The following is a 27,908-nucleotide window of genomic DNA, read 5'->3' as shown; positions in this document are numbered from 1 at the left end:
AACAGCTGCTCCCCAAATTCCACCCACCAGGAAAAAGTGTCTCCATTGGAGATGGAGGCAGACAGGTTCAGATCCAGTAGCAGGAAACCCAACTTCCCCAGCAGGGAGTCCACCCTGACAGCAGGGAACACCAGCCAGTCCATAGGGGTTTGGATGGATCTATGGGAAAGTGTCCTTGATGGGTCACTGGGGGAGTCAGGTATGGAGGAAGAGAGTCAGGGGTGTTGGCTTGTCTGTGCTGGATCACTGAAGGAGAGTCAGAAGTGCTGGATAGTCCGAGCTGGGTCACGGGGGAGAGTCAGGGATGGAGGGTGCAGAGTCAGGAATGTTGGATGCTCCAAGCTCGGTTCACTGGGGGGAAAATCAGGGATGGAGAGGGGAGTGTCAGGCTGAGTATTCAGGAGGGCAACCAGCATACACTTCCTCCAAATGTCCTGGTCCCCTTGCAGGGGACAAAGTCCTGGATCAGAGGACTGTGGGAATGGTGACCCCATTTCATGTTCTTATGCTCTGCCCTGCCCAAAGCTAAACGAGCCACTAGTCAATGGGCTGGGAAGAGGATTTGAATCTCAGGACATTTAGGTAGAGGCTGTAGTTGGAAAGTCAAAATTCATATGAATTTCTTTCCATTGCCTCCCTTTTCTCAGGCCAATTAGACCATAGGCTCTGTGAGGGCAGGGACTGTGCATTTTCCAAGCACCCAATACAGGACTCAAGACATGGCAGCACCAGTACAGCTCTCTGCACACATTAGGTGTCCAGGACAGTGTCCTGCCTACAGGAGGTGCACTGAAAAGGGCTCTGCACATAGTAGGTGCTCAGGAGAGCATTCTGCACACATTATGTGTTCAGTAATGAGCTTTGCCGCAGTGGACATGGAATCATAGCACTCCATCCTGATGATGATGAACTGAAATGCACATTCTACCATGTCGGGCTGAACTTTGCCTCAAGGCAAAAGTTATCTGTGTGTGTGGTTTTGCATTTCACTACAGCCCTGACATTTCAAAATGTTATTTCCCCCCCTTTAGCATTTGAATTCAGATTGCCGGTGTCTTGTCTTGTGTTTTTTTTTTACTTTTGTCAGCCTGATGTCTCACGTTCTTTTAAATTCCTCCGGGAAGTCACGGTGGGAACAGAAACAGCAGAACCAATGGTTCTCATCTCTCTGGAAGGAGGCCGTGGGCCAGTTCTGCCGGGTGGTTGCCTGTGGCTCCAAGACTTCCTCTGACCTCCTGACATTCTCTCTAGGTGGATGGAAGGGAAGGAGCAGGAAAGACGGCGCCACTCTCTCAAACGGTGCAAGGAGCGTTGTTCCAACCATCCACACCGTCACCACGCACCCGTACACTCCCGGGAGCTCTTATGTTTCTAGATTCAGCCCCCTGTTCCCAGTGCAATTTCCTGATTCTAATTAGCTCCTGGGCAACTGGGACATGAAGCTAAGTGAAGCGGGGCCCAAGTTTGGAGGCATCCAGTCCCCCTGCAGCCCTCCAGAGCTCATCTGCACCTTTGCTCTCAGCAGATGCGTCAACCTCACAACGTAACTTCGCCAGCCATATCTCCTACACCAAGAATCGTGGGCTTCTGGAATCTCAGGTCCCATCTTTGTGGGACCAATGTACTCTGGCCCGGGACCTAACCAAAAGGAAGGAGGATAACTTTGATGTTAAAACAACTAACTAGACCAAACTTTTCCAAGGAGCAAATCTACAAACCAAACGATAATTAGTTCAGTCTCGTAAAGATCACTGTGACTGGCTACGGAAACACTAGCCCAGCCCCTGAACACCACATGGACATTGCAAGATCAATTATTTATTAAGATGAGAATGCAGGAGTGAGACGCTATTGATCTAAGATATAGATCAAAGAGAAGTACAGGAGCTCAGTCAGCATGCTGAGCAACAAAGGAGCAGACTTGGTAAGCATAAGGGGTGAGCCCAGGGAATCTGTGCCCACAGAAAGATGTGCAGCTGGACACACCACCAGACCATCCCTGAGGGTTGGAAAAAGTAATCCACAGAGGAACGTCTGTGCTGAGTCACTGCAAGGAGAGTCAGGAATAGAGATGGGAAAGGCACGGGGTTGGATGGTCTATGCTGGGTTAGTGGAGAGAGATTGAGGCGGAAAGAGGAGAGTTAGGGTTGTTGGGTGGTCTGCGCTGGGTCAAAGGAGAGAGTCTTAGTTGGAGAGAGGAGAGTTAAGGGTTCATTCATTTATTCAATCAACTGTATTTATCGAGCATTTACTGGGTGCAGAGCACTGTACGAAGAGCTTGGGAAAGCACAAAATAACAATAAGCAGACACATTCCCTACCCAAAACAAGCTTACAGTCTAGAGGCCTGTTAAATGGTCCATGTTGAGTCACTTGGAGGCTGAGCAATAAGGCATAAGAAGAACAATCCCTGAACGATGACCCCTTTGTCAGTCCCATGAACCAGCCAGCTGGACTCTGCCTCTCAAGGTGGTGGCAGAACACTTTGAGGAACAACGTGCTGGCTGTCCTCCTGGACATCCATCCTCCGGGTTAGGAACTGGCCACCCAACATGACTCATTCCTGACCGTCCAACAACCCTGACTCTCCTATCTCCAACTCTGACTCTCCACCAGAGACCCAGCATGGGGCAACCAACACCCCTGACTCTACCCTTTCCATCCCTGACTCTCCCTAAATGACCTAGTCTGGACCCTCATCCATGGATCTGTCCAAAACTCTTTGGACTTGCTGGTGTACTAGCTGCACAACTCTCTGTCAGATCAGATTCCCTGTGCTCACCCCAACTGGAAGAAGTCATGTTTTCTGTTGTTTGTTTCCAACCACTGGATCCCTAAAGGAGTACATTCTAGGAATAGAAAACACAGAGGAAAAAGACTCCAAACTCCTAGATGGATCCTCTCCTCCTAGTGGGACTCAAGAAAGACTTGTACCAGCATAGTGCTGGGGAAGTCAGCTGTGGAGATCCTGTCAGTTCCCCCTTCCATTGCTGGCCAGGGCTTCACACAATTCCTCCCATTCCCTGTCTACAAGTGATTCCAGGGGCAAGAGGCAGCCATTATGTAGATACAGCTGAGTTCATTGCATGGAGTCCCCACAGACCCTTGTTTTCTCCTGCTCTTCTTTGCTGACAGATCCAAGGTCTCTTGGTCCTTGTCTGGTGCTCAGACCCTGGCATCCAAGAGCCCAAGCATGGGTGCACTTGGATCTGTGACGTTTGGACATTTGATATTCAACCTACCTTCAACCCCACAGCTCTTATGTACATATCTTTAAATTATATAGTATAAATTATTTATATTAATGTCTGTCTCTCCCTCTAAACTATAAGCTTGTTGTGGCCAGGCATCATGTCTACCAACTCTGTTGCATTGTACTCTCCCAAGCACTTGGTACAGTAATCTGCACATGAATGCTCAATCAATACCACTGATTGAATGAGCAAAAGACAGTGTGTTTGTAAGAGAAAGTGAGAGAGAAAGAGAGAGCATGTAAATCTGGGTGCAAGAACTCTAGCCCCACTCTCAAGCTCATATTTTATCTCCTGTGGTTGCTGTGGTACCATCCAGGGGGTGCTTGGGCCCTGGAATGTTACATACTTTGGGTATGATCACTTAAAATAGTCTTTCACTACATAAAAACCATCCCTTTTGCCACCTTTTATATCTGGTTGCTATAGGTAGGACCCAGGTCACTGAGTAGATAGACAGCTACACCTACATCCCCAGCAGGAAACTGGTCAGTTTCCAATTGGTGCCAGCAAATCTGCTTCATAAAATTGTTCTCTCCCATTCTTCACATACATTCCCATCCCAATCTTGGGGAGCTTGTCCTCCTAGAAACAATTCTGTCAGGAGCACCTCAACATGGCCCCTTTCCTCCCGCAACATCCACAGCCCCCGAGAGAGAGAGAGAGAGACGGAAAGAGAGAGACCTGATCAGCCAGGGGTGAAGCCTGAGCCGTCTGGGCGATGCCTTAGCCCCTGGGACCATGCTTTAGCTCCTGAGGCGATGACTTAGCCCCCAGCTTCTGGCAACACCACAGACCCCAGAAATACCATGGAAGCCTCGACAGAAAATCAAACACTTGAACCATCAACAAAAACCTTGGCCCGAAAGCTCCAACACGCTGTGAAGGAAAGCGCAGCCCAAGGGGACTTCAACTGTCTTCCATTTACATAATCAACCCTGAAGAGACAATGAATGATGAACAAGGATTTCTTTCTTCCCAGTGGATCATTCTAACTCTTCAGAACCAATGCTGGTGGGAAAAGCGGGAGTGAGAGGCGGGCAGGCAAGAAAAGTGGGCAGGAAAGGCAGGTCGCGGAGGAGGTGGGAGAGAGGGTGGGCTGGAAAAAAGGGTTGGAGAAGAAGTAAGCGAGGACTTGGAAAGAGAGGCAGACAGGGTAGATGGGTGGGAGAGGAAGTGGGTTGGAGAGGCAGGTGGGAGAGAATATAGGAGAGATGGGATAAGTGGGTGGAAGAGGAGGTGAGAGAGTGGGTCAGAAGACAAGGTGGGAGGGGAAGTGGGAGAGGCAGGCAGGGAAGAAAGTGGAAGAGTTGGGTGGGAGAGAAGGTGGGAGAGGTGGGTTGCAGAGGCAGGTGAGAGAGGAGGAAGGAGAGGAGGTGGGAGAGGTGGGGAGGAGAGGAGGAAAAGATGCAGACGGGCAGGCTGGCAGGAGGGGCTGAGTTCCCCAGGGGCTCAGCTTTGCAGAGAACCCCCTGGGTTCATTGTTTTTTGGCTTTAACTAGAACATAATCTCAGCAAATGGCCTGACAAAACAATGAACATAAAAGTGGTACGAGAAATATTGTTAAACACTTCCAGAAGAAATTAATGAGAATTGCCGGAGTCTTGGATCCTGTGTTTCTCTCTACTTAGATGCAGTTTAAATGTATGACTTCACTTTCAACCACGTCAGCCTGGGCAATTCTGAACACCTCCTCCCCAGCCCTTTCACATCCCGGCTGTGGACGGCCCCTCACAGGTATTCTTCCTTATGTGGGATAATTACCCTCATGTCTGAACATTCACATCTGAACATCTATCAAAGCATCCTAACTAGACCTAGACACACCACCCAGTTCATGTCTACCTCAGTCAGTCGATAATTAATTTATCCCAACTCTCTACTATCCACTGGCAGGCATGTTTGAACCCTGTCCTCCCAGCCCAGACCTAAGGGCAGACCTGGCCACTAGCTGGTTAATCTGGTAGATGTGGAAGCCCCCTGGGGCCCAGACAGCCTAACTGGACCATCTGCACTGATCAGCATGTCCACCAGCATGTCCACTGCCACACCATGGTTTGCAGAGGCCCCAGGCAAAGGGCAGGAGACAAATCCCCCAGTTTCCCGAACTGGAACTTGAGCACCTGGCCGGGACACCCAGCGGCCCACAGTCAGCCAATTTATCATTGGTTACCGGGCGCTGCCGGACTCTGACCAGGGAAGGGCCCAGATCCCCTCGATCAGTTTGGGAGCAGCTTGTGGTCAGATCCTGGCAGATGGCTGAGTATCAACTCTTCCCACCACAAGGAGCCTTCCCTAGCTTCCCCCAGGCCCTAGACCCTGCCAGGCCCCAATGCTGGGACAGAGAAGGAACAATGTGGTGGGTTGGGTCAGAGCCCGGGGGCAGGCAGCAGGTCTTGGGGGCCTGAGTGGGGAAGGTGAGTCACCAGAGAGGTAGCAAAGGCTTCCGTAAGCTTGAAGGCAGCTGAGGGTGTGGTGGGACCAGAGCTTTAACTTGTGAGGGCTTTCTGGAGGAGGATAGGTCTAAAGAGCACTTGGAAGGAGTAGGGATGAAGGAGAGGGCATGCCCAGAAAGGGCCTATCTGCCAAGCCTTAATTCCAGCCTGATCACACGTGCCGTCCCTCGGTCTCGCCTATCCCGCCGTCGACCCCTGGGTCACGTCCTCCCGCGGTCCTGGAACGCCCTCCCTCCTCACCTCCGCCAAACCGATTCTCTTTCCCTCTTCAAAACCTTACTTAAAAATCACCTCCTCCAAGAGGCCTTCCCAGACTGAGCTCCTCTTCCCCCTCTACTCCCTCTGCCATCCCCCCTTTACCTCTCCGCAGCTAAAGCCTCATTTTCCCCTTTTCCCTCTGCTCCTCCACCTCTCCCTTCCCATCCCCACGGCACTGTACCCGTCCGCTCAACTGTATATATTTTCGTTACCCTATTTATTTTGTTAATGAATTGTACATCGCCTTGATTCTATTTAGTTGCCATTGTTTTTACGAGATGTTCTTCCCCTTGACGCTGTTTAGTGCCATTGTTCTTGTCTGTCCGTCTCCCCCGATTAGACTGTAAGCCCGTCAAACGGCAGGGACTGTCTCTATCTGTTGCCGACTTGTTCATCCCAAGCGCTTAGTACAGTGCTCTGCACATAGTAAGCGCTCAATAAATACTATTGAATGAATGAATGAACGTGTGGGTAAGGGTTTCGCCACCTCGGCTCACCCGCCCTGCCCCGGCTGGGGACCAAGAATCAGAAGCTTCAAATCTCCAGCCTTAATCTTCAGACATACTTGGGGAAGCTGCCCTCCTCCTCATCCTCCTCCCTGCCCTGCACACCACCAGCCATCCCTCCTCAGCTTCTTCTGCCACCCTGCCCCCAACTTCTCCTACTTCTCCTGCTCCTCCTGCCCTCCTGGCTCCCCATGCTCCCCCTGCTCCTCCCTCTGCCAAGGTGAATAATGCAAAAGAAGCCTGTGCGGTATGAATTCAAGCCAATGCCTGAACGGGGAGCTAACAGCTGCTGGATAAATGCTTGCATGGGGTTTAGATGCTCAAAATGTGAAAAGTGGAAACATTTGGCTTCAAACTGACCGCTAGCCAGGAGCCCAACGCCTGGTGCCCTTTCTGCTGAGAGAACCCTGGCTTCCCAGAGAATCGAAAATTTCCAAAGGATGGCAGAAGGCTGGAGCGTGAGAGACCCTGCTTGGGTTCCACCTGTCTAACCCAGTGACTGTCTCAGGTTATAGGGACAGCGGTGGTAACGATTGTGGCAGCAGCAGTGGTGACATTGGTGGTGGCGGTGACGGCTGCAGTGGCAGTAAGTGGACAATAGCCACCCCTGGTGTCCGAGAGTCTGTGTCCTCCTGTCTGACCACCCCCACGCAGCCAGGCAGAGATCCAGTCAGGCAGGGATCTCACAGCGGCCCAGAGGAAACTTCCGGGCATCAGCTTTGGGGTCCCCGACAGAGTGGAGTAAGGCAGGGTTTGGGAGCAGCAGGCACGAATGAGCCAGGGCAGCTGGACTGGGCGGGAGAGTGCCGGTCAGCAGCAGGAGCAGGTGTCCTGATCACTCATGGTTTGAGTCCACCCTGCTGCCTGGGGGCCCCAGGGTTTGGATTTTCAGCTTGTGAGGTACTCAAACCCTCCCTCTGGCCCAGAGCGCTAATAGGGTGTCAGGCTGAAGCTTCCCAGGTTGCTGTGAGGCTTGCCAATCATGGGGTCCCAAGGGCCCCCGGGACCCCAGGGATGGAACCTGCCTCGAAGACTCGGCCCATTGCATGAATGAGAGAAACATAGTTCTTCTGAGCCTCAACCTCAACTGGGTCCCTAGTGGATGCAGAGAGCAATACTGGATGTTTACCATGCACAGGACACTGTGCTATACACTATACACTGCACAAGCAGCAGCATGGCTTAGTGGAAAGAACACGGGCTTGGGAGTCAGAGGACATGGGTTCTAAACCCGGCTCTGCCACTTGTGTGCTGTGTGACCTTGAGCAAGTCACTTAACTTCGCTGTGCCTCAGTTACATCATCTATAAATTGGGGCTAAAGACTGTGAGCCCATATAAAACATGGACAGTCCAACCTGATTAGCTTCCATCTACTCCAGTGTTTAGTAAGTCCTCAAAAAATATCACTAAAAAAGCACTGTACTGGGCACCTACTATGTGCAGAGCACCATAAGTGAGAACCTAGCATACAGTGCACTGGGCATCTAGAGTGCAAGGAAGGCTGGTCTGGCTGTCTACTAAGTGCGGAGTGCTGGATTAGGTGTTTAGGGGCAGTCAGTGGAAGTAAAGGATGTGAACCAAGCCTGTGCTGAGTGGAGCCCAAGCCAGGCCTGCCACAGCTGGGAGACCTACCCTTATGAGGAGCAGCACCTTTGAAAGGGGGGTGACTCTAGAGTTTGGGGGGATCCCTTATAGCTTCCTTTCTCTGACCTGCCCCTCACATTGTGGCCCTCCTTTCCTGCCAGACCAACTCCAGACCCCACTCCCCACCCTGGCCCAACTCACGCACCCACCAATCTCACACTTCAAAGCAGGGTGCCACTGCCCATGTCATAACCAAGGGTGACTCTGCTGTTCAAGATTTCTTGCCGACAACACCCAGAGATTTACCGTAGAAAAGATTCATTAGCTCAGAGTGCAATGTTGCCAAGATAATGAGTCATTTTTCACCCAGTGGGAATTGATTTTCCAGAGCTGGACTTTCCCGCTGCAAGTGAGGACAGCAATCGATCAGGCCCAGCATCCCCCAGCATGGCACTGGCTCGGCCAGACCGGATCACAAAGATGTTTGATTAGTTGTCGTCACCGCCATAGGCTGCCACCGCCATAGACAGCCACAGGGTCACAGGCTCCAGCCTAGCTAGAGCATCCATCCGGTCAGTGACAATCCATGGGAATAAGAGACGTTCCTGACTCGACGCTGCCTCCCAGGCCCCAGTTCAGCTGACCATTGTGTTGACCACAGTCATGTTGCACTTCTGATCCTATGCCCAGAGAAATACTGAGAGCCCACATCCACCAGCCCTGGTTGTAGGAATGTCTGACATTATCTCGGCCACCACCACTACCATGGCTACAGCCGCAGTCACCAGAGAGGCTAGCCTAGGCCAGCTGCAGTTCTGGAAGGAGGAGAACCCACCAAGGCCAGTGAAGTGACTCCCAGGGATTAGACCAATGCTGGATTCAGCCCCTGGCTCACTGACATGCCCGTATAGAACCTGGCAAGAGCTAAGGGGACTGGACCGTTTCATTGTGTTGGCTTGGAAGTAGTGAGTGCCGACCTCCTCCTTGAGACAGGCCAACCCAAAGGGGCTAATAGTCATGGGCAGAGATGGTCTGGAAAAACACAGAGAGGCTTGGAGGCTTGCTCTAAACCACTCCATCAAGGGGAGATAAGGCATGGTTTAGCCCCAGTCCAGAAACCACTATGCTAAGAGAGAAAAAGCAGCGTGGCTCACTGGAAAGAGCACAGGCTTTGGAGTCAGAGGTCATGGGTTCGAACCCCGGCTCTACCACTTGTCAGCTGTGTGACTTTGGGCAAGTCACAACTTCTCGGTGCCTCAGTTACCTCATCTGTAAAATGGGGATTAAGACTGTGAGCCCCACGTGGGACAACCTGATTCCCCTGTGTCTACCCCAGCGCTTAGAACAGTGCTTGGCACATAGTAAGCGCTTAACAAATACCAACATTATTATTGTCCCTCATCCTGCACCCCAGCTTTCAGTCTATCCTGGTCAAAGCTGAAAACACAAGCAAAATATTAGATGCAATCCAAAGCTGGATACTTGTTCATCCACACGCTCCGAGCAATATGTGTTTTTTAAAATCGCAAAGCAGTTTCTCTCTTTAGCATTTAAATTGATTTCACCTGCTTCCATCTGCAATTTTCATTTTCATTACAACGGAGCGTGGTCGGGGAAACGCTGATAATTAGGATGGGTTTCCACCTGTCTCCTCGGATTGTCCCCTCCACAAACCTGCTAGTGTCTCTCTCCACCTTTCCTCCCTCTCACCCTCTCTCCTTCCTTCCAACTGCCCTTCTACTAGCCACTCCAGCCATGCAGATGGTGGATGATCTGAAGCACTCCTGGAGGCTGCCATATGAAACCCAACCCCTGATCTCAACCCCTTCTCATCCCCATCCTCTTCTTCCATCCTTGTCCTCATCCATAAGCCTTTCCCCACATGCAATCCTTTCCAAGGAGCCACTCTCGATGCTCACACCTGTCCACTGCCGCCCCAAGCCTGGTGGAAGTTTACAGTGGTCTGGTGGGCCACTGAGAACCTGGCACCAGCTGCAGAATAAGAGCATCCAGAGACCACAGAGGGCCTGGGGAGGACTCTCTGGATGTCTCTGGAACAGCTTAAGGAGAAGTTTCCTCTCAAGGTCTTCATGCAAATATCAACACCAGATCTTTGAACTGAAGGTTTCTCATGACTTTCCACAGGTTTCCATGTGCTCCTGCACATTCCCACATACCAGCATCAGAGGGAGGAAGAACTGGGGCTACTTCCATCATCAGAACAGGGCACTCCGTTCCCACTTACCGCCATCAAAAAACAGGTGGAAGTTGCCCTTCTGCAGGACTCTTTGATGAGCTGGGGGACTATTGGCAGAAGTCTGGGTAGGATTTGGAAGTTTGGATTTCTCAGATCCAGAAGGCATACGCCTCTGAGCCAAAGGTGTGTGTCTACCAAACCATACTGGTATGGCGTGCTCTTGCACGAGGGCCTGGAGGGTATTATAATAAAGGGCTTGTGTGGGCCTCGATCTTGGCCGGGGCCCCTTTGACCACCAAGGGGGATGGCTCGTCGGACCCCAAGCAGGTGGGTGGTGGCAGTGGTCAGGCAGCTTGGGCTGGGGGTCCCCATGATGACCACCGTCTTCATGTGCCTGGAGAAGGACCACCTTCACAGCCCCTCACACACATGGAACTTTTTCAGCAACTAATTCTGACAAGGAGGTTGGGCATGTTGTGAGGGTGGGGGCTCGGAGGGTGAGAGTGTCCTTATGAAGGAGGCTGTATGAAGTCACATAAAGTGGGATGGACACTCTGCCCAGCCCATGCCTGTGCAGGCCCCTTGAACATCCAGATCAACTTCCTGCTTCAGTTTGTAATCGCCCTCACCACTCCTCACCCTGGGTGATTTTCCATCCAATGAAACATCTCACACAAAATCAAAGTACTTAAAGCACTTCAATCCAGTCTCTCCCTGCCAGACCTGATCTAGCAGTGCACAGCCTGCTTTCAGGAAGCTCGATGACTAGAATTTTTTTTAACTTCAGTTTAAATAAAAATGCCATTATTCCCATCTTTCTTCTCCAGACTCCCTTACTGCATGAGATTTTGCATTCCCATTCTGCATTCACTGAATAGCGTAACTGTGGTGGGTTGGTCCCCCTCGTCAGCAGGTCTATGCCTCACATGAAGGCTCTGGGTGCACAGCAGGAGGCCCAAGGCATACACCAGCAGGCTTTGAGCACACAGCTGGAGGCTCTAGAAGTACAATGGGAGGCTCTGGGGACATGTAAGGTGGTCCCAGGCATACGGCTGGAGGCTCTGGGCACACAGCAGGAGGCCCTAAGCATGGGCACACAGCGGGAGGTCCTAGATGTACAGTGGGAGACTCTGGGCACACAGTGGAGGTCCTAGATGTGCAGCTGGAGGCTCTGGGCACACAGGGGGAGGTTCTAGGCATAAGGCAGGAGGCTCTGGGCATACAGCGGGAGGCACTAGGACATACATGGTAGGTTCTGGGCAAACAGCGTGAGGTAGTTGGGGCACAGCAGAAGCTCTGGGCATTTTTCATCACCTCAGGGTTTGTTAGCATCAGCGTCAGGGCCAGGTTTGGCACAAGGCACCGTGAGGAGAGGAAGGGAACACCAGGGCTGGGGCTGATGGCAAGGCGTACTTGGTGTCCCCATGGGTGCAGCAAGGGAGTAGTGGAATCTGGGACACCCAAAAACAAACACACAACACACAACACCTCCAGATGGCTCTGGACCCCTGCCACTATCCAATCCCAGAGTCAAGACCCCCAGTCAGGTGCCAGGGCCGCTCTGCACTGCTAGAGTCACCCCAGAAGGGACATTCCCTCCCCACAAAGCCGTCACTTAAGGGCCGGGAGGTGGGTGAGCAGGATAGACCACTCTTACCTTGGGCATCTCTGCACTCAGCCCTCTGCTTGCGCTGCCCAGGACCACAGGTGCCATGCTCGGGGACGCAGTGGGCGGCCTCCACCTTCCACCGATGGCACGCCGGCTCCTCACACAGACTTGCTTCCACCAAGTGAGGGCAGCGGCCAGTGGGGCCCACGACTTCTATGACAACGTGCCGCTGTCTCATTCGGAATCCTGTGGGCATAGAGAGGAACAGGAGGTTTAGGCACTCAAGAGTTGTAGGGATTTCCCTGGCCCCTTCCTTCCCAGCATGAGGTTATGCTGCATCCAGACCAATGGTAAGCATTAACTTGTCACTCTTCAGTCCCCTGGACTGCAAGCTCCCTGAGGAAAGGCAATATGTCTTATGTGTCTGACTTCTGGCTCCTAAGCTTTCGGTACAGTGCTCTGTCCCCAGTAGGCACCCAGCACACTCTCTGCCCTTAGTAGAGCTCAATCAATGTGTGAGTGGCTGATGGGGATGTATTCTGGCCAGTGGCCTGCCACCTGTCCCAAAGACCGGGCAGGCTCAGGCCGGGTCAAAGTGGTGGGCACAGCTCAGGCTAACAAGGAAATAGAAATGGTGTACTGGCACCTTTTTTCCCCTGAGGATCTCGGCAGGTTTCCGGAAGACAGGAGCCCCAGGTGGACCAGGTAGACAGCATGCAGTCCACTGAGCAGGGCACGTAGCACAGCTGAATGGCAGAAGGGGCAGGCCCAGGGCATAGCTTCCTCTCAACAGGTCTGGAGCCTGAATGGACAGGCCCCCCGACAGACAAACAGACACAGACAGACAAATGCAAGTCGTTATTGCTTGAGGTCCCTTCCAAGACCGGTTTCTGCCTCTCCATCAGAAAGCCTTCCCTGATGAGTATTTAGACTCCTCACCCTGTCCTCTCCTCTTCTGCCACTTCTGCATCACTCAAGCACTTGGGTACTCATAGCTGCTCAAGTCCCTGCCCCAGAGCATGGAGTGTCCTTATCTTTAGATTCTATTGCTTCCTCCTGTCTGCAACTGATTGCAGTTCTGTCTCCCCCATTAGACTGGAAGCTCCTTGAGGGCAAGTATTGGGTCTACTGGCTCTAACATACTCACCCAAGTACTGAGTACAGTGCTCTGGGCACAGTAGATGCTCAGCCAATACGGTTGCTTGACTGATTGATTGGTAGAGCCATTCTGCCCTGCCACCTCCCTTCATTTGCACACCAACTTCTAAGACTGAGAGGGACACCCCCCAGTGCCAGTCCCCCACAAGTGGGCTGGGTGTGCTTGTCTGGCATCCAAGCCTGGCCCTTGGCAGATTTCCCCGGAGCAATCCAGGGGCGAGACCGGGAGAGCAGTGGAACGAGGCACCCCGACCCCTCCCCCCAAGAAGGATGTCTATTCAGCATCCGTGTACAGGGCACCCTCGAGGGCCCAGAAATTTGGAGAAACAATTGCTCCAGGTGGAGAAAGGCAGAGAGGCTGGGCCTTTGCAGGAGGGCGTGTAGGCTGTGCAGAGATCTCTGGATCTCCGTGACCAGGTGGCTGGGGAAAACTAGGCATGCTGAGAATCAAGTAGTCTGGTGAGCAGAGCTGATCCCACCTGTTCCCCGAGGTAGGACGAGGAAGGTCCCAAGGATCCCAGCTCTCCAGGAAACAGCAGGCGGCAAGGCGGCCCTACAGCTCTGGCCTCCGAACTGGGTATCCCGAGGCCAGGAGGGGGTGGGGCCAGTCACGAAATGGAGGAAGTGCTGACTACTCTCCCTGCCTTCTTTCCTCCACCTCCTCCTTCTACAGCCTCTTCCCCATCTCCCCCACCTCCCCAACCTTTCTAGTCTCCTCTTCACCTCCCCCACTTCTCTTCCTTCTCCTCCTCCTCCCCCATCTGCAGCCTCTTCCCTATTTCTCTCACTTCCCCAACCTTCCCAGCCTCCATTCCACCTCCCCCCACTTCCCCTCTAACTCCTCAGGTTCCGTTCTATGGATACATTGCCACAGTCCCGTCGCTTGACCGTTCATGTTATAGATACTCAAGCAGGGTCCTGAGCTCCCTGCTTTACCCTCCTGGACAGCAGCTTCATTTGGGGAGGGGACTGAATTTCCCCTCCCCCTGCTACCACCACCACCCCTATACCAGCCTTGAACAACTTTCCCTAATGAAATTCATCAAACCTCATCCCCGCCCTTTGTACAGTGCCCTCCTCCAGGAGGACTTCCCTGATTAAGCCCTCCAGATTCCTGGCCAATCCAACTCTACTTCCTTATTCTTGACTCTTCTATGTGCCCCAATAGACTAAGCGTTCTGAGGAGAGGGATTCACATATTATTTTTATGTTCAGCAGACACCCGGCACAGCATTCTGGACACCGTATCGGCCTGTAGTGGTTGTGGTGGTGATAGTAGGAGTAGTAAGAGTAGAAGTAGTAATGCTATTTATTAATCAATCAATCATATTTCTGAGTGCTTACTGTTTGCAAAGCACTGTGTTAAGCACTTGGGAGAGTGCAATATAACAATATAAGAGTTGATAGACATGTTCCCTGCCCACAACGAGCTCACAGTCTATTAAGCACTTATTGCATGCAGAACACTGGACTAAATTCAGGGAACAAATACCCAGGTGCCAATAAGACCTGGTCCCTGGGCCTTGGGGGGGCTCTTATTAATCTGAGAATAAGGGAGCAGAGAAGGGACAGGTGACAAGTCACATAAGGCTAAAACAATAAAAACACAAAAACAATATAAAAGATAAGGGCAACAGTAGAGATGGGACACCCCGTACAGCACTCTACACCCAGCAGCCACCAGTATAGTGCTCTGTACCTAGTAGGTGCCCAGTACAGTGCTCTGCACCAGGAAGGCACCCACCCCAGTGTTCTGCATGCAGGGGACACTAAGTACAGCACGCTGCACCCAGTAAGACACCCAGAAGGCACCCAGTACATACTGCTAATGTCAATAACCCAGCTCCTTGTCTGACACTCTCTTTTCATTTGCTGACTCCAGAAGGTTCTGGGGAGGGAGGGGATGGGGGGCCGGGGATGGCAATCCCCCGGACTTCACCCTCCTCCCAGTTGGACCGAAGATGTGTAGCAGGCAAAGCTTCTGGGCTCGGAAGACCAGGAAGCTCACCCAGAAAGCAGAGCACCTGCCAGTTTCAGATTCAAACGGGACCCCGCGCAATGGAACCCATCAGTCTCAGCTGAGCCATCCCCGGCGGGCCTCCCAGAGACAAGGCACTATTAAGTGGCAGGACCTAGAATTTAATCCGAAACTAATGAAAGTAGCTACTTACGGAGCACTGTGGCTTCCTCAGTGATTTTTCAGAGACAATATTGCCGCTGACATATTCATTTAAGGAGCGCACTAACTTGGTAGAGATCTGATCCACTTCTCTGCTAAAGGGAACAGTCGTTCCCCGGACTGAGAAGGGCGTTAGCTAAATAATATTACAATTTCAACCATAAAACTGTTTTCAATCAAGGGGCTTAGTGCATTACTTAATATGCCTTTTGCTGCTGGGGCTTGGGAAATAATTAATCACTCTTGCTTTGACGCTGCAGTGAAAGCCGATCCGTCACCAACCTCACAGGCTGCAGCCCCGGCATCCCGAACACCTCTCAACCTATCGGCCCAAAGGAGGTGGAACTTGGCCACCTTGGGCCTCTCTCCACCAAATCGGGCACGGCCCAGCTTGACAGCCACCGACACAAGGACATTCCAATGAGTTCAAGATCCAAAAATAATTCCTGCAATTGGAATCAGGTTTGTGAAATCTAGCCTCTGGTCCCGGGGCCTTCCAAACCCCATTCACTTTTGAGAACCCAACCTGCACATGCTGCAAACTCAAGTTCCTCTTGTTCCCTAAGGTCCCACTGGGACCTGTCCGAGAGGGCTGCGGACTGGTGGCAGACAGGCCAGACCTCTGTCCGGCTCCCAGGAAGGAGCCGTGTGAGGGTTGGGATTCTCCCATCGGCAGTGGTGATGACTGGAACCAGCAGTGAGAGACAGTGGCAGCAGTTCTTGCGGAGGGAGGAGGTGGAGACTGATGCTTTCAGAAGCCGACTTGGGCCGGGCTTCTCTGAGCTGACCTGCCTGTTGCTGGAGCCCCAGTGGCACAGGAGCCCCAGAGGGCTGGTCTGGTAGAGGATGACTGGATGGGGGCCTGACCCACAGAGTTATCAGCAGGGCCCCCAGCTGGGCTCGAGACAAGGGATTGTTCTGAGGGGTTCGGCAGAGAGGCTTGGCACCCGGTGGGAAAGAGCGGCAGAGTTCACCAGGCTTCTGGTGGTGGGCAGCAATCCTCTAGGGGCAATAAAAGGGTGAGGTTCTTGCTGCTTCTGACCTCTGAGTCAAGTTTCAGAGGGACGCACTTACAGGGTGTGGAGCACTGGGCTGAGTGCCTACTGAGTGCAGAGCATTAGCTTGGGTGTCTACTGGGTGTAGGATGCCACGCTGGGTGCTTAGTAGGCACCAGAAGTTGGGCTGGGCATCTAATGGATGCGGGAGCTGGGCTGGGTGCATATTGGGTGTGAAGGATTGGTGCTGGACATTTACTATGTGCAGAGTGCTGTACTAAGTGTTTGGGAGAGGACACCAGAAGTAAAAGACCTTTCCTTTCCCTCAAAGGGGTTTCTACCAAGTCGGCACTTGGGGAAACAGAATGGCCTAGTGGAAAGAATGTGGACCTGGGAGTTAGAGGACTTTGGTTCTAATCCTGACTGTCAATTGCTTGCTGTGCGACCTCAGGCAAGTCACTTCACTTCTCTGGGCCTCAGTTTTCCTGTCTTCCCTCCTACTTAGACTGAAGGCCCATGAGGGACAGGGACTGTGTCCAACCTACTTAACTTGTATCTACCCCAGAACTTAGAATAGTGTTTGACACATAGTAAGCACTTTAAAAATACCATATCAATCAAGCAACAACCTACAAAAGAAGCAGCAACACAATCCCATCCTAATTAACTTGTATCTACCCCAGAATTTAGAATAGCGTTTGACACATAGGAAACACTTAAAAAAATACTATACCAACCAATCAACAACCAACAAAAGCAGCAACACAATCCCTGCCCTCGAGGAATTTACAGTCTATTGAGGATGGTGGCAGTCATAAATCAATTGGCAAATACTGTGACTAACCTCTGAGAAATCACTAACACATCAAGAGGGGGACAAAACCCCTAAAATAATAATTCCAGGAGGAAAAAATTCCCCATTCTCCTTAACTAAACTTGACCTGTACCTGTCTAGACCCCTTTGAGTCACTTCATGGCCCCTGAAGGCAAAGAGAAGTGGCGTCAAAGATAAACAGGCTGCCGTCCCTGATGGAATTAAATCTTAAGCTCCTGAATTACAAATTTGAGCATGTCAGCTTTACACCCCAAGATCTGAGTAAAATGGTTTTCTGCCTTGCTTCCGCAGGGTCCCCACAGACGAAGCCATCTGTTCCATATTTATTATTCTATTATGTGACTTGAACCTAATAAATTCTCCTCACAGGCTGTTTGCTGGACCCACAGATCAATCGCTCAGCACTCCGATGGTGTAAATTGGACGCAAGCAAACGCGAGCCCGCCTCTTACCAAGGACAAACTGCCTCGGCCTCCTGCTGCCAGGATGGACCAGGTCCCAGCCAGCCAGACTCCAGTCAGCCAGGCACTCAGCTAGTCAAACCTTTCCCAGCTAGACCCCGCCAGTAAGAACGCATGTTGGACCCTGGCTGAGCATAGTAGTGGTCTCCAAGAGCCAGACCCATTTGGGCCAGTCCAGGGGTCCTTTGCCTCCAAAGGCTGGGCATCAAATCCACTCCCTCCCACTGTGGCCCACCTTCTCCCTGACCCCTCAGCTCCTTGGACGAGGCTGGCAGGTGTCTGTGGCCCACAGCAGACTGGTTGCACGGGCTGGGGAAGGACAGGAGAGGGAAAGGGACTGGGAAAGGCTTTTGCAAGGATGACAGAATCCAGCTTCCTCCCATTTCAGAATGGCCCTTGTGTACCCCATCCCCCGACCTGCCACCACAAACACCATGTTTCCCAGCACAGCTCAGTGGCTGGCACTAGCCTACTTGCCAGCTCTTTCACATTACCAATTTGAACATCATCCCAAGTACCAACCTATTGTCTAGAAGGAATTTCCGGTGGCCCGACATGGTGCTGGGTGCAAACACTCTTAGCTAATCTGGTAACCAAATGGCCATGAGCTGGCTTGCTCCTTCTTACCTCTGGTGTCGACAGCTCCCTGAGCAACCAGGCGGTCTGCCCTTGTCCGGGACACAAGCTGTCTCCAGAGCTCCAGCAGGGCCAATCTGGGCAGCTCTGTCATTCCACAAACAGTTATATCTTCCCCTCATAGAACCACCCAGCTGTCTCCTGATCTGATCAACAAACAGTTCTGTATGAGAGCGACAGGGTCATGGCCAGGGTTAGAGCCAGGATCCCAGACTCCTCTGCTCAACAACTTCCTAAAGACCCCGGTAGTCAGCCCTGATCCTTAGTCAGCTGAAATGCACTGCCACATGGTCTAGTAAAAAGAGCATAGTATAGCTGTCAGAGGACCTAGCTTCCAATTGGGCCATCACAACTTGCCTGTAGGGTGACCTTGGACTCATCACTTAACTTCTCTGAGTCTCAGCTTCCTCATTTGTAAAATGGGGATCAAATATCTGCTCTCCCTCCCTCTTAGGCTGGGGGTCCTATGTGTGACTGCATCCAATCCTCTTGTATCAACTCCAGTGCTTAGTACAGTGCTTGGCACCTACTAAGGAGACCACAATTATTCCTATTTAGCAGCTCTCCTGTTCCTCAGCATGCTGAATATGAACCCAGAGAGAGGGGGAGAGAGAGAAAAACAGATAGAAAGAGAGAGGAAATGTCAATTCTTGTTACAGTCATTGCTAATACTTGCTGAGCAACCAATGCACACAGCATGGTAGTAGGGACTTAGTACCAGATGGAGAGATACCAGCTGAAGGCAGGCCCTGCCCACAAGGTGTACAAGGTCTTCAGGAGGGAGACAAACACAGGGAAGGTGGGCGCAGACGTACCTTCCCCGCCGAACACCAGGGCTGAGGTCTCAGGCCCCTCTTGGACACAGAATACCTCCCGGATCTGAAGGCCCCCGCCACAAAGGGCTACCGCTCCTGCTCTCTGACGGGAATTCTGGGACTCCAGCAGAAGGCCCGGCTGGCACCCTTTCCACTCAGAAGTCTTCCAGGAAAACCTATGTTGGTTGGGCCAGAAAAAAGGCAGGCACAGAGACAGACAGAAAAGAAGGAAGGAAGGAGAGGGTTAGTGATCAGGAAGAGGAAAGCCTTCCAAGAAGGCTTGAGAGCACCAGCAGTTTATTTGATTGCAAGTCACAGACAGGCTGGAGCTGGAAGAGAAACAATTCCCAACTCCCTCCCCTTGCTCCAGCCAAAGCCTGTGTTGATCCCCCAACACCCTGGCAGAGCCGGGAGTCCCTGGAGAAGAAGCTGGTACCCCAGAGGCAGGAACTGGAGCCCCTGCAAGGCAGGAACTGCCCCCGCTCAAAGGCAGGAGCTGGGATCCCCTGGAGGCAGGAACAAGACCCCCCCCCAAGGCAGGAAGTTGCCCCTCCCTGAAGGCAGGAGCTGAGAGGGGAGCAGAAGCAGGAATAGCATTTTGTGTCTTGAGAGGTGTGGGCACAAGTACCCACAGGCCAGTACACAGGCAAAGCTATGCCACTGGACAGGAATGCCCCTCCAGCTGTGCCCACAAAAAGACAACTTTATGTTCTGAACACTCCCTCAGGCAAAGATAATTCCCGGAGATTCGTGCCTGGACCACTGGGACCAGACACCTGCTGGGGAAGTGGTTAGACCTGACATGTCAGCACTTCTGCAGGAAAGACATCCAAGTAGGTCCATCCAGTGACTCTCTCCCCTTTTCGGCCCCCACCCTTGCAAGACCCTGACCCCTTCCCATGCCCAGCTGACAAGGCCACAGGGAGAGAGGGAAGTGGCCATGGTTCCCGGGCTTCCTTAAAACCAGGCAGTTTCCTGCCTGCCTCATCCTTTGCTCACTCTATCTCCTCTCTTCTTTCCCCCAAACTCTGCTTCTATGTTTAGCCACACATCCCTGCAGCCGCACCCCACAGTGAGCCTTGCCCAGATCTGACAGAATCAGAAATCAAAGGCCCCATCTCAGGTAAACGCTGCTCACTTTCACCTTTAGAAGCTGCTGCCCTCTAGCCCTCTGGTCGTTAGAAACTGCGCTTTGTGGCTTGCTGGAGCTTGATTCCATTTGGCGGATCAAACCCTCATCTAAAACCAGGAATCCCCCTTCTCCCTCCCCACCACCACCCAGCCGGGCTTGGGAGGAGTTACCAGAGCCTGTGTCTGGATGGTGTTCCCCATCGCTTTCTAGGGGAATTGGCCCTCAGTGGACTCTGGACAGGGGTCCTGCAGCCACTCTCTGCTCGGGGCCCTATGAGCCGTCAGGGCACAGCCCCCAAGAGGCCCCCTGAATTGTTTTCCCGGGTATGGGTCCCTCAGGAAAACATCCACCTGGGACTAAAACATGGCTGGCCACCTCTACCTACCAGTTCTTCTAGTGGAGATGCCTCAAGTCTGGCTCCGAGGACCCCCAGGATCAGGACACAGCCTCCAGTGTCAGGGGGAAGAGCCCAGAACCCAGAGAGAATATGCCAACTCTGGGCTCCCTTAAACTCAACACTTTCTCTCCCCTCCAGCCAGGGCCTGAAGGTCAACCACCTGCATGCTCAGGGAGGCCCTTTTGCTGCCACATTACAACTGGACAGATTACCACAGGGCTGTCAGGAGACCTGGGTACTAGCCCCAACTCTGACTGCTGTATGACCATAGGGAAATCACTTAAAACTACTCTGGACCTCAGTAAAGTGAGGATAGGGATGTGGTGAGGACAGAATGGGAAGTGAGAGGGGTTATTAGTCACCCTCCTCTGTACTGGGCACCTAGAGAAGATACAGCAGAAGAAAAAAAAACCCAATCCTTGCCTGCGAAGAGACCGCTGGCTAAAATGAGAGATAGTAGGCAAATACCACCCTTTTCAACTAGGCAAGGTAGTAGGGATTTATGTACTGTAGATCCCTGATCCTGATCACCTAAAAGGCTGAAATCCCTCCAGAGGACAGAGGGTGGTGCTCGGGAGTCATCTCGGATATAATAATGTTGGTATTTGTTCAGCGCTTACTATGTGCCGAGCACTGTTCTAAGCGCTGGGGTAGACCCAAGGGAATCAGGTGGTCCCACGTGGGGCTCACAGTCTTAATCCCCATTTTACAGATGAGGGAACTGAGGCACAGAGAAGTGAAGTGACTCGCCCACAGTCACACAGCCGACAACTGGCAGAGCTGGGATTCGAACTCATGAGCCCTGACTCCAAAGCCCGTGCTCTTTCCACTGAGCCACGCTGCTTCTCATGATATCCCCAGTATGAGGTCACATAGCCAGGGTGGTGGACAGTGAGGAGAGTTAAAGGTGTACGATGGTCCATGTTGAGTCGCTGGAAGGTGAGTCAGGACTGTCTTATAGCCCATGCAGAGTCACTGGGGAAAATTTAGGGATGGAGAGTGGAGAGTAAGGGGTGCCAGATGGACCACGAAGGGTCACTGGGGGAGAGTCTGGGATGGGGAACGTCAGGGGTGTTGGATGGTCCATCTTTGGCCATGTGAGAGAGATTCTGTCTTCAGAAGGAAGCACAGGGCTTGCGTCTGCTCCTGTTGTGGGGGGAAGGGCAATGGCAAAGCTCATCCAGGATCCAAGATCTCAGCTGATTTATAGGCCCAGCAGCTACTCCCAAAGTGGGAGGATCCCTTTGGTAGGTCAGTTCGCGTCCCTGGCCCAGGGTCAGATGAGCAGGGGTCCACATCCAGCATCCCCCCAGGATGGGCCTGGCCCACCCTGGCGCCCATCAGGCTAAGCCTGGGAAGGGCACCATCTCCCCACAAGACAGCAAAGATCCCCCCTGCTTGCTCCCTGCCACCAGGGCAGCCCAGGTGGATTCTTCAACCCTGAAGTTTAATCAAACCGAGAACTCAAAACCACGTCTGCGTAAGGCCCCGCTGGCTGCCGTGGCTAAATCGATAGCACTCAGCTCCCGCCTGCCATTGCAGCCACATACATCCATTCTCGGGCTCAGGGCACATGCTCGTAGATACCCAGGAAACAAGCTGCCCAGCCCCGCAGCAAATACGCCCGTGAGGCTCAGCTGACCCATCCCTGGGCCAGAGGTCTGGAGCACGGGCTCCTTGCATTTCTGAGCAGGTTGCCTCAGTCTGCTCTCTGAGAACCTTCTAGCCAGGGAAACAGCCACGGGTGGGAAGAAGAGGCCTAAGACTGAGGATCAGGGTCCAGGGCAGGAGGAAGGTGGCAGCCAAGGGCTGGGGCCACTTGTTCAAGGTCTTCTCCATAGTGAATGAATTCTGAAAGTATCTGGCAGAGTAGAGTGGACCCACTAGCCACACCAAAGGCCATTCAAAGGACAGGCTCATCTCTGAGCATCTGCCCAGAGAAATCACCAAGGTCAATCAGTCACTGAGCCAGCATGATTCACAGACATGGATTCCCAAACCAATGTTCACCACTCACCATAGCCAAACCCTAAGCAGCCACCTTCAGGCTGGGAAGTTGGTTGGAGCAAGGGGAAGGGGATGGAGTAGGGGGCAGGATGTGGGTGGAGTATGGGAGGGGCAGGGGTCATTTGGGGTGGAGCAGGGGAGTTTGAATTTGTTTCAGTGTTAGTTGGTGGCCAGGCGTTAGATGACCAGAGACTTGGAGGGTCGGGCTAGGTGCTGGAGATGTCGCTGATGCAGTGAGGCAGAAGAGCATCTCCACCTGACCTCTGGATCTAAAGAAGACACTAAGGACCCCCAGAGCTTCTGTGAATATATGACACTGAGAGGTCAGCAAGGCACTGGTCAACCCTGAATAAGTGGTTACAGAGAACGGGGGCAGGTGATCTGCCTGGAGGGGACAGTCTCTCGAGTTCTCCTCTCCTCTCCACCCGTCTCATCTCCTCTCCTCTCTACCGGTCTCCTGGGTTCCTCTCCTCTGTACAGCATCACCAATCTCCAAATCTGTCCAACCACCTGCCCAGCTCCTCCTCTTTTGCATCTAGCACAGTGCTCTGTGCAAAGCAGATGTCCAGTAAATACTGCTGGCTTACCAGGGTCATCCTGGCTCCCAGGGTGGTGCTGGAGCCCGCTGAGCCTCCCTGCTCCCTTTCCCAACCCCCCACTCCACCTTCTCACATGCGGACGGCGCTGGCTGCTACCTGGGGCATGGCTGTAGAGTGTCTCCTCCAAGGTTACAGGCCTCCGTCTCCAGCAATGCCGGGCAATCCCGTCCTGCCTCCACGGCAACACGCCGAACCCTCCGCCTTCGGCTCCTGAGCCCTGGGGAGTGGTCCTCTGACTGGCAGGTCTTGGAGCAGAGGCTCCAGGGGGACCAGTCAGTGGTCTCGCAGTCCTCAGGCAGGGCACAGGACCGCATCGTCGATAGAGAGCTGCCTGGTAGGCAGAGGCTGCCGGAGAGAGAAAGGCAGGGAGCAAGAGAGAGGCAGAGACAGCAGGGGGAGAGGTTGGTGGCCTCCACCAGGCCCAGTGACCCTTCCCTGGGGAGAGGGCAAACATTCTGGCAAAATGACACTTAAAACCTATTCCAACTAAAATACCCAGGATCCAAGTCCACCCTCTCACTCCCTCACCCCCAGTACCACTCCTCTTTCTTCTCTTCCTCATCCTCTTTCCTCTTCCCCTCTTCCTCCTTCTTTTTCCTCCCCTCCTCTTCCTCCTCCCACCCCTCATCAGCAGCAGCATTTTTTAAGCACATACTATATATAGAATCGATACTGGGCACCTGCTAGATGCTCAGAGCACTTAACTAGGCTTTTTGGAGCACATATGAACAGCAGAAAATGCCAACTCTGCCCTGAAGGAGCTTACAATCTTCTAGGGGAGCCAGGCATGCTCAGATCATATCCAAATAGTGGGAGCAGAAGGAAAAGCAGATATAAATGGCAACAGCAGTGTTCAGAAAAACATAAATAAGTGAATGCTGCAATGACTGATGGGTTGGCTTGGCCAACTAAGGGGAGGGGTGACCAGGGAAGGCTTCCTGGAGGAGGTGCTGTTTAGGAGGCTTGGACAGTGAGCAGCGATGTGGTTGGTCTGATGGGTGTTTTGGGAGGTGGGGGAAGTTCCAGGCAGGGCACTGGGCTTGGATGAGGGAGGGGTATCAACAGTGAGGGACCGTGAGAGAGAAGGGGAGCTTGGGAGGAGCTGAGAGGACAAACTAATAATAATGATGGTATTTGTTAAGCGCTTACTATGTGCTAAGCACTAAACTAGGGTATAGGGGGAGAGGAGAGCAGACAGGCAAGAGGAAGAGGACGGAGGAGAGCCTTCAGAAGTCAAAGCTCGCTTCTCCTCCCTGAACCACACTGAGGGAGGGCTCCAGGGAAGCCCATCTCCCCCACACTCACACCCCTCCCACCATTCCTAAATAGCATGCTCACATGTGGGAAGCTGCAGGTGAAGACAGAGACACAGTCTTATTATAATATACATTGTTTTAGTCTTACTATGAGGCATCCTCATCCTGAAGAAAATTGGTAATTTCTGCCTTCTTCAAATTGAATCTTGGAGAAAGCTTAATAATTCTCTCTTAATACTAAAGTCTCATTGCCTTAGAGAATTCCCCAGCAAGAGGGTAAATAATTCCAAAAAGCCAACCACTGCTGTTACCAAGCATCGCTGTTACACAGTCAGTAATCCAGAATAGCACGGATGTAAGACAAGGTTCTCCAGAAGCAGCATGGCTTAGTGGTAAGAGCACGGGCTTGGGAGTCAGAGGTCGTGGGTTCTAATCCCTGCTCTGTAACTTGTCAGCTGTGTCACTTTGGGCAAGTCATTTCACTGCTCTGTCTCTGTTGCCTCATCTGTTAAATGAGGATAAAGACTGTGAACCCCACTTGGGACAACCTGATTACCTTGTATATGCCCCAGGGCTTAGAACAGTGCTTAGCACATAGTAAGTGCTTAACAAATACCATTATTATTATTATTATTAAGGCCAGGCCTGCCCATCCTCTATTTCCGAGGAGTGAGCTCAGGGGTAGGGCAGCAAACCACACATTGAGAAAGGCCAAGACTACCCGGCCCCATTCCCAAGTAGCAAGCACAGGGCAGGGTACCAAGGTCTTAATGGATGAGCTTTGCTGGAAATCGATCTTCCTATTTGCAATATCTGAACTCACTTTTAGCCCAAAGCAAAAACATCGTATGTCCTCAAAAAATTGAGTTTACAGCAGAGACAGCGAGTACAGCCAGCCAATTTCCCCCCAGGCAAGGAGAGAGAGCCCCTGCCATGACTAGGAACTGACCAGGTTTCTATCATCAGGAATGGCATGTTCCTTTGGATGGGATCTTGGAGACAACATCAAACTGAGTGTCAACAGAACTTAAGGGTTTAAATGGGCCACAAACTGGAGCAGCTGGCAAGATGATGAACCCAGGCCAGAGGCTTACAAGGAGATGGAAATGGAACACTAATCTTCCTTTGTTTGGATTCCACTTTCAGAGTGATTTGGGGTGAGGGGTCGGGGAACCTTAGAAAGCAAACCGCTAACCCGGGAGCAGAGCCATGGAGCAGAGAAAAAAACTCCGGGGACACCTAAGCCTTAGAAGGGCTTTAAACCATGTGATGGTCCTAAGCTGTGGGGGGCAGGGGAGTCCCTACCTGAGTGGGGCGCTCTGTCCGTCGCTGCGCACACATCGCACCTGGCGGGTTTGGTATCCGATTTCGGGGGGCCGAGGCCCCGGGAGGCGCTGTGCTGCTCGGTAACTCTGCCGGCGAATGGGGCTGCGTTCGTTGCGATTGGAGCTGAAGTCCAGCAAGGTCCTTCTGCTAGAGGCCAATTCCCTGCGGGGCGGTGGGCGGCAGGGACTCCAAGGCCCGGCACTCAGGCTGGTGGTGACGTCCGGCTCCCCAAGGGTGCAGGCAGCAGGGGACTCGCAGCCACGGACATCACTCAGGCTGGGGCAGGCCTCGCCCCCAAACAGAGGAGGAACCAGGAGGGTGCGGATCCGGTGCTGTACACTTGCCCCGCAGCGCGGGCCACAGGCTGACCAGCTGGAGAATTCCGAGACCACGCAGCCCCTGGGGCAGGGCATCAGGCAGGCCTGCTCGCCCGGTGGGCGTGGGGCCAGCTGCTCGCAGATATCCACCAGTACCTGTGTGCGGTTCTGCTTCTGAACACAGCGGATCGGACGTCGCTGCAGACCGGGCTGGGCGGTGGTGCAGGTTTGCTCCTGGGTCCCGATGGCGCGGTGGCCGGGGTCGGTGGTGGGAACCCGGGGCACCAGCTGGCACGCGTCCCACTCAGCCACCTCCCACTCAAAGAACTCTCTGTGCCACGTGCAGGCACGGAAGCAGCCTCTCTCCTCCTCGGGCTTGTCCTCATCCAGGCAGTGGGCCTGAGGGCTCGTCCGGCCATCCACATGGAAGCACCTCACAGTCCGGGTTTGCGTTCCCCCGCCACCACAGCCACCAGTGCACCTGCCCCAGGGTCCTGCAGGCAGGTGGAAAAGAGGTACGGTTAGCACAGCTGGGCCATGGCCCGGGGGCACACACTGGGGAAACCCTCAAGGTTAGGGTCAGTCAGCCCCACATCGTGATGCCTTGGCCCCTGACAGGGCTCCCCATGGTGACTTCCTGGCCTCCAACTGGGTGCTGGTGGCACCCACTGACCAGGGCTTCTGCTACAGGATCAGGCCCATGGGCTGGCTGTTACGGACTGAAAGAGGGCTGGACAGGGCCCTTGTGGAGGGGCGTGACCCCTACTCTGAGACCCCGTTGTCAGAGAGTCCCCTGCCAGCATCCATCTAGAGCACCAAAGAGTTGAATCCTGCCCAGAGAGTGAGCACTGGACACAGGAAGTTGTGCAGCAAGTAACATCACAGGGCCCACAGAGGTTGATTAAAGCCAATGAGAAGTCATTCATAATGGGTCCCTGGAGAGAAAGTCAGGGATAGAGAGGGGAGAGTCAGGGATTTTGGATGGGCCATCCCTACCTTGAGGGTGGGTGCCTAGGAGGGTGACCAGCACATGGTTTCTCCAAGCATCTGGTGTCCTTGCCACATAGAGATGCCCAGGGTGGACAGATCATGGACTGGGCCAGGAATGGCATTGCTCCTTTCTCACTCCACCCCAGAGGTGAGAGTGAATGCTTGTGAAAGTGAAGTGGTTCCCCTGAGAACAGCTGGACACTCTTGCTCCTCCCCTCTAACTCTGAACAGGGGATCATGAACAGTTCTCCAGTCTAGGGACTGAACTCCTGGCTGTCCACTGGACCCATAGAGGCAGTCACCCAGGGGGTCAGTCTGAGTCTCCCTCAATCCCGGACAGCTGGATGGCTCACTCACCCTCTTCTAAATGGCAAAGCCCGGCTCTGTCAGCGATGGCCAGACAAGCCTGCTGCTTGAAGGCTGGAGACTGGCTGGGGACTACTGTTTTGCAGAGAGGTAACTGAAACAGCATTTCACCCTTTCCTTCATCAAACCTCACGTATGCTCTCTCGTGATAAGAACGTTGTTCTGCTCCCTGCGGACACCTGGGCCGCAGCTTGGCTCTACCTGGCCATATCCAGGAACCTGAGCCTCACAGTGGCAGTGCCAAATAACTTGAGCCCCGTGGTGCCAGGAGGACAGCGCCGGGCCTGAGCCTGCGCTGCCCAGCTCAGGCACACTTGGGGCTCAATGGGAGTTGAGAAAGCCCTCAGGCTGGGGACCATGGATCCCGGTGGGCCGGTCAGCAGCCCCAGCTGTGCCCAGCTGGCTAGGACCATCTGGCCCAGACCTGGTACTGTTTCCTGTCCCAACACTCCATTGAGCCAAGCCTCACCTACTCAACACAGCCCAACCAGCTCAGTCTGCCCCAGGGAGGGTGGTCACTTGCCATGGGCCCAGGCAACAGCCACGTTAATTGACTTCCTTTAAGAGAAGCAAGTCA

The 27,908-nt window shown here is 53.1% G+C and overlaps 1 protein-coding gene across 1 annotated transcript in view; it reads right to left on the bottom strand.

Annotated features, from left to right (window-relative positions):
• Window positions 1-27,908, bottom strand: part of THSD7B (thrombospondin type 1 domain containing 7B) — a 159,992-nt gene that overhangs the window by 69,366 nt on the left and 62,718 nt on the right. The window contains exons 3-7 of the mRNA XM_029072551.2: window positions 25,638-26,469; window positions 23,173-23,421; window positions 18,942-19,117; window positions 12,509-12,664; window positions 11,911-12,108 (exon numbers count right to left, since the gene is read on the bottom strand). Of these exons, the coding sequence (XP_028928384.1) occupies window positions 11,911-12,108; window positions 12,509-12,664; window positions 18,942-19,117; window positions 23,173-23,421; window positions 25,638-26,469 (1,611 nt within the window). The remainder of the gene's footprint in view (window positions 1-11,910; window positions 12,109-12,508; window positions 12,665-18,941; window positions 19,118-23,172; window positions 23,422-25,637; window positions 26,470-27,908) is intronic.

Source organism: Ornithorhynchus anatinus, chromosome 9, assembly GCF_004115215.2.
Source record: "Ornithorhynchus anatinus isolate Pmale09 chromosome 9, mOrnAna1.pri.v4, whole genome shotgun sequence".
Taxonomy (NCBI): domain Eukaryota; kingdom Metazoa; phylum Chordata; class Mammalia; order Monotremata; family Ornithorhynchidae; genus Ornithorhynchus; species Ornithorhynchus anatinus.
The sequence above is the reverse complement of the archived record's forward strand: the minus strand, read 5'-3'. Positions and strand labels throughout refer to the sequence as shown.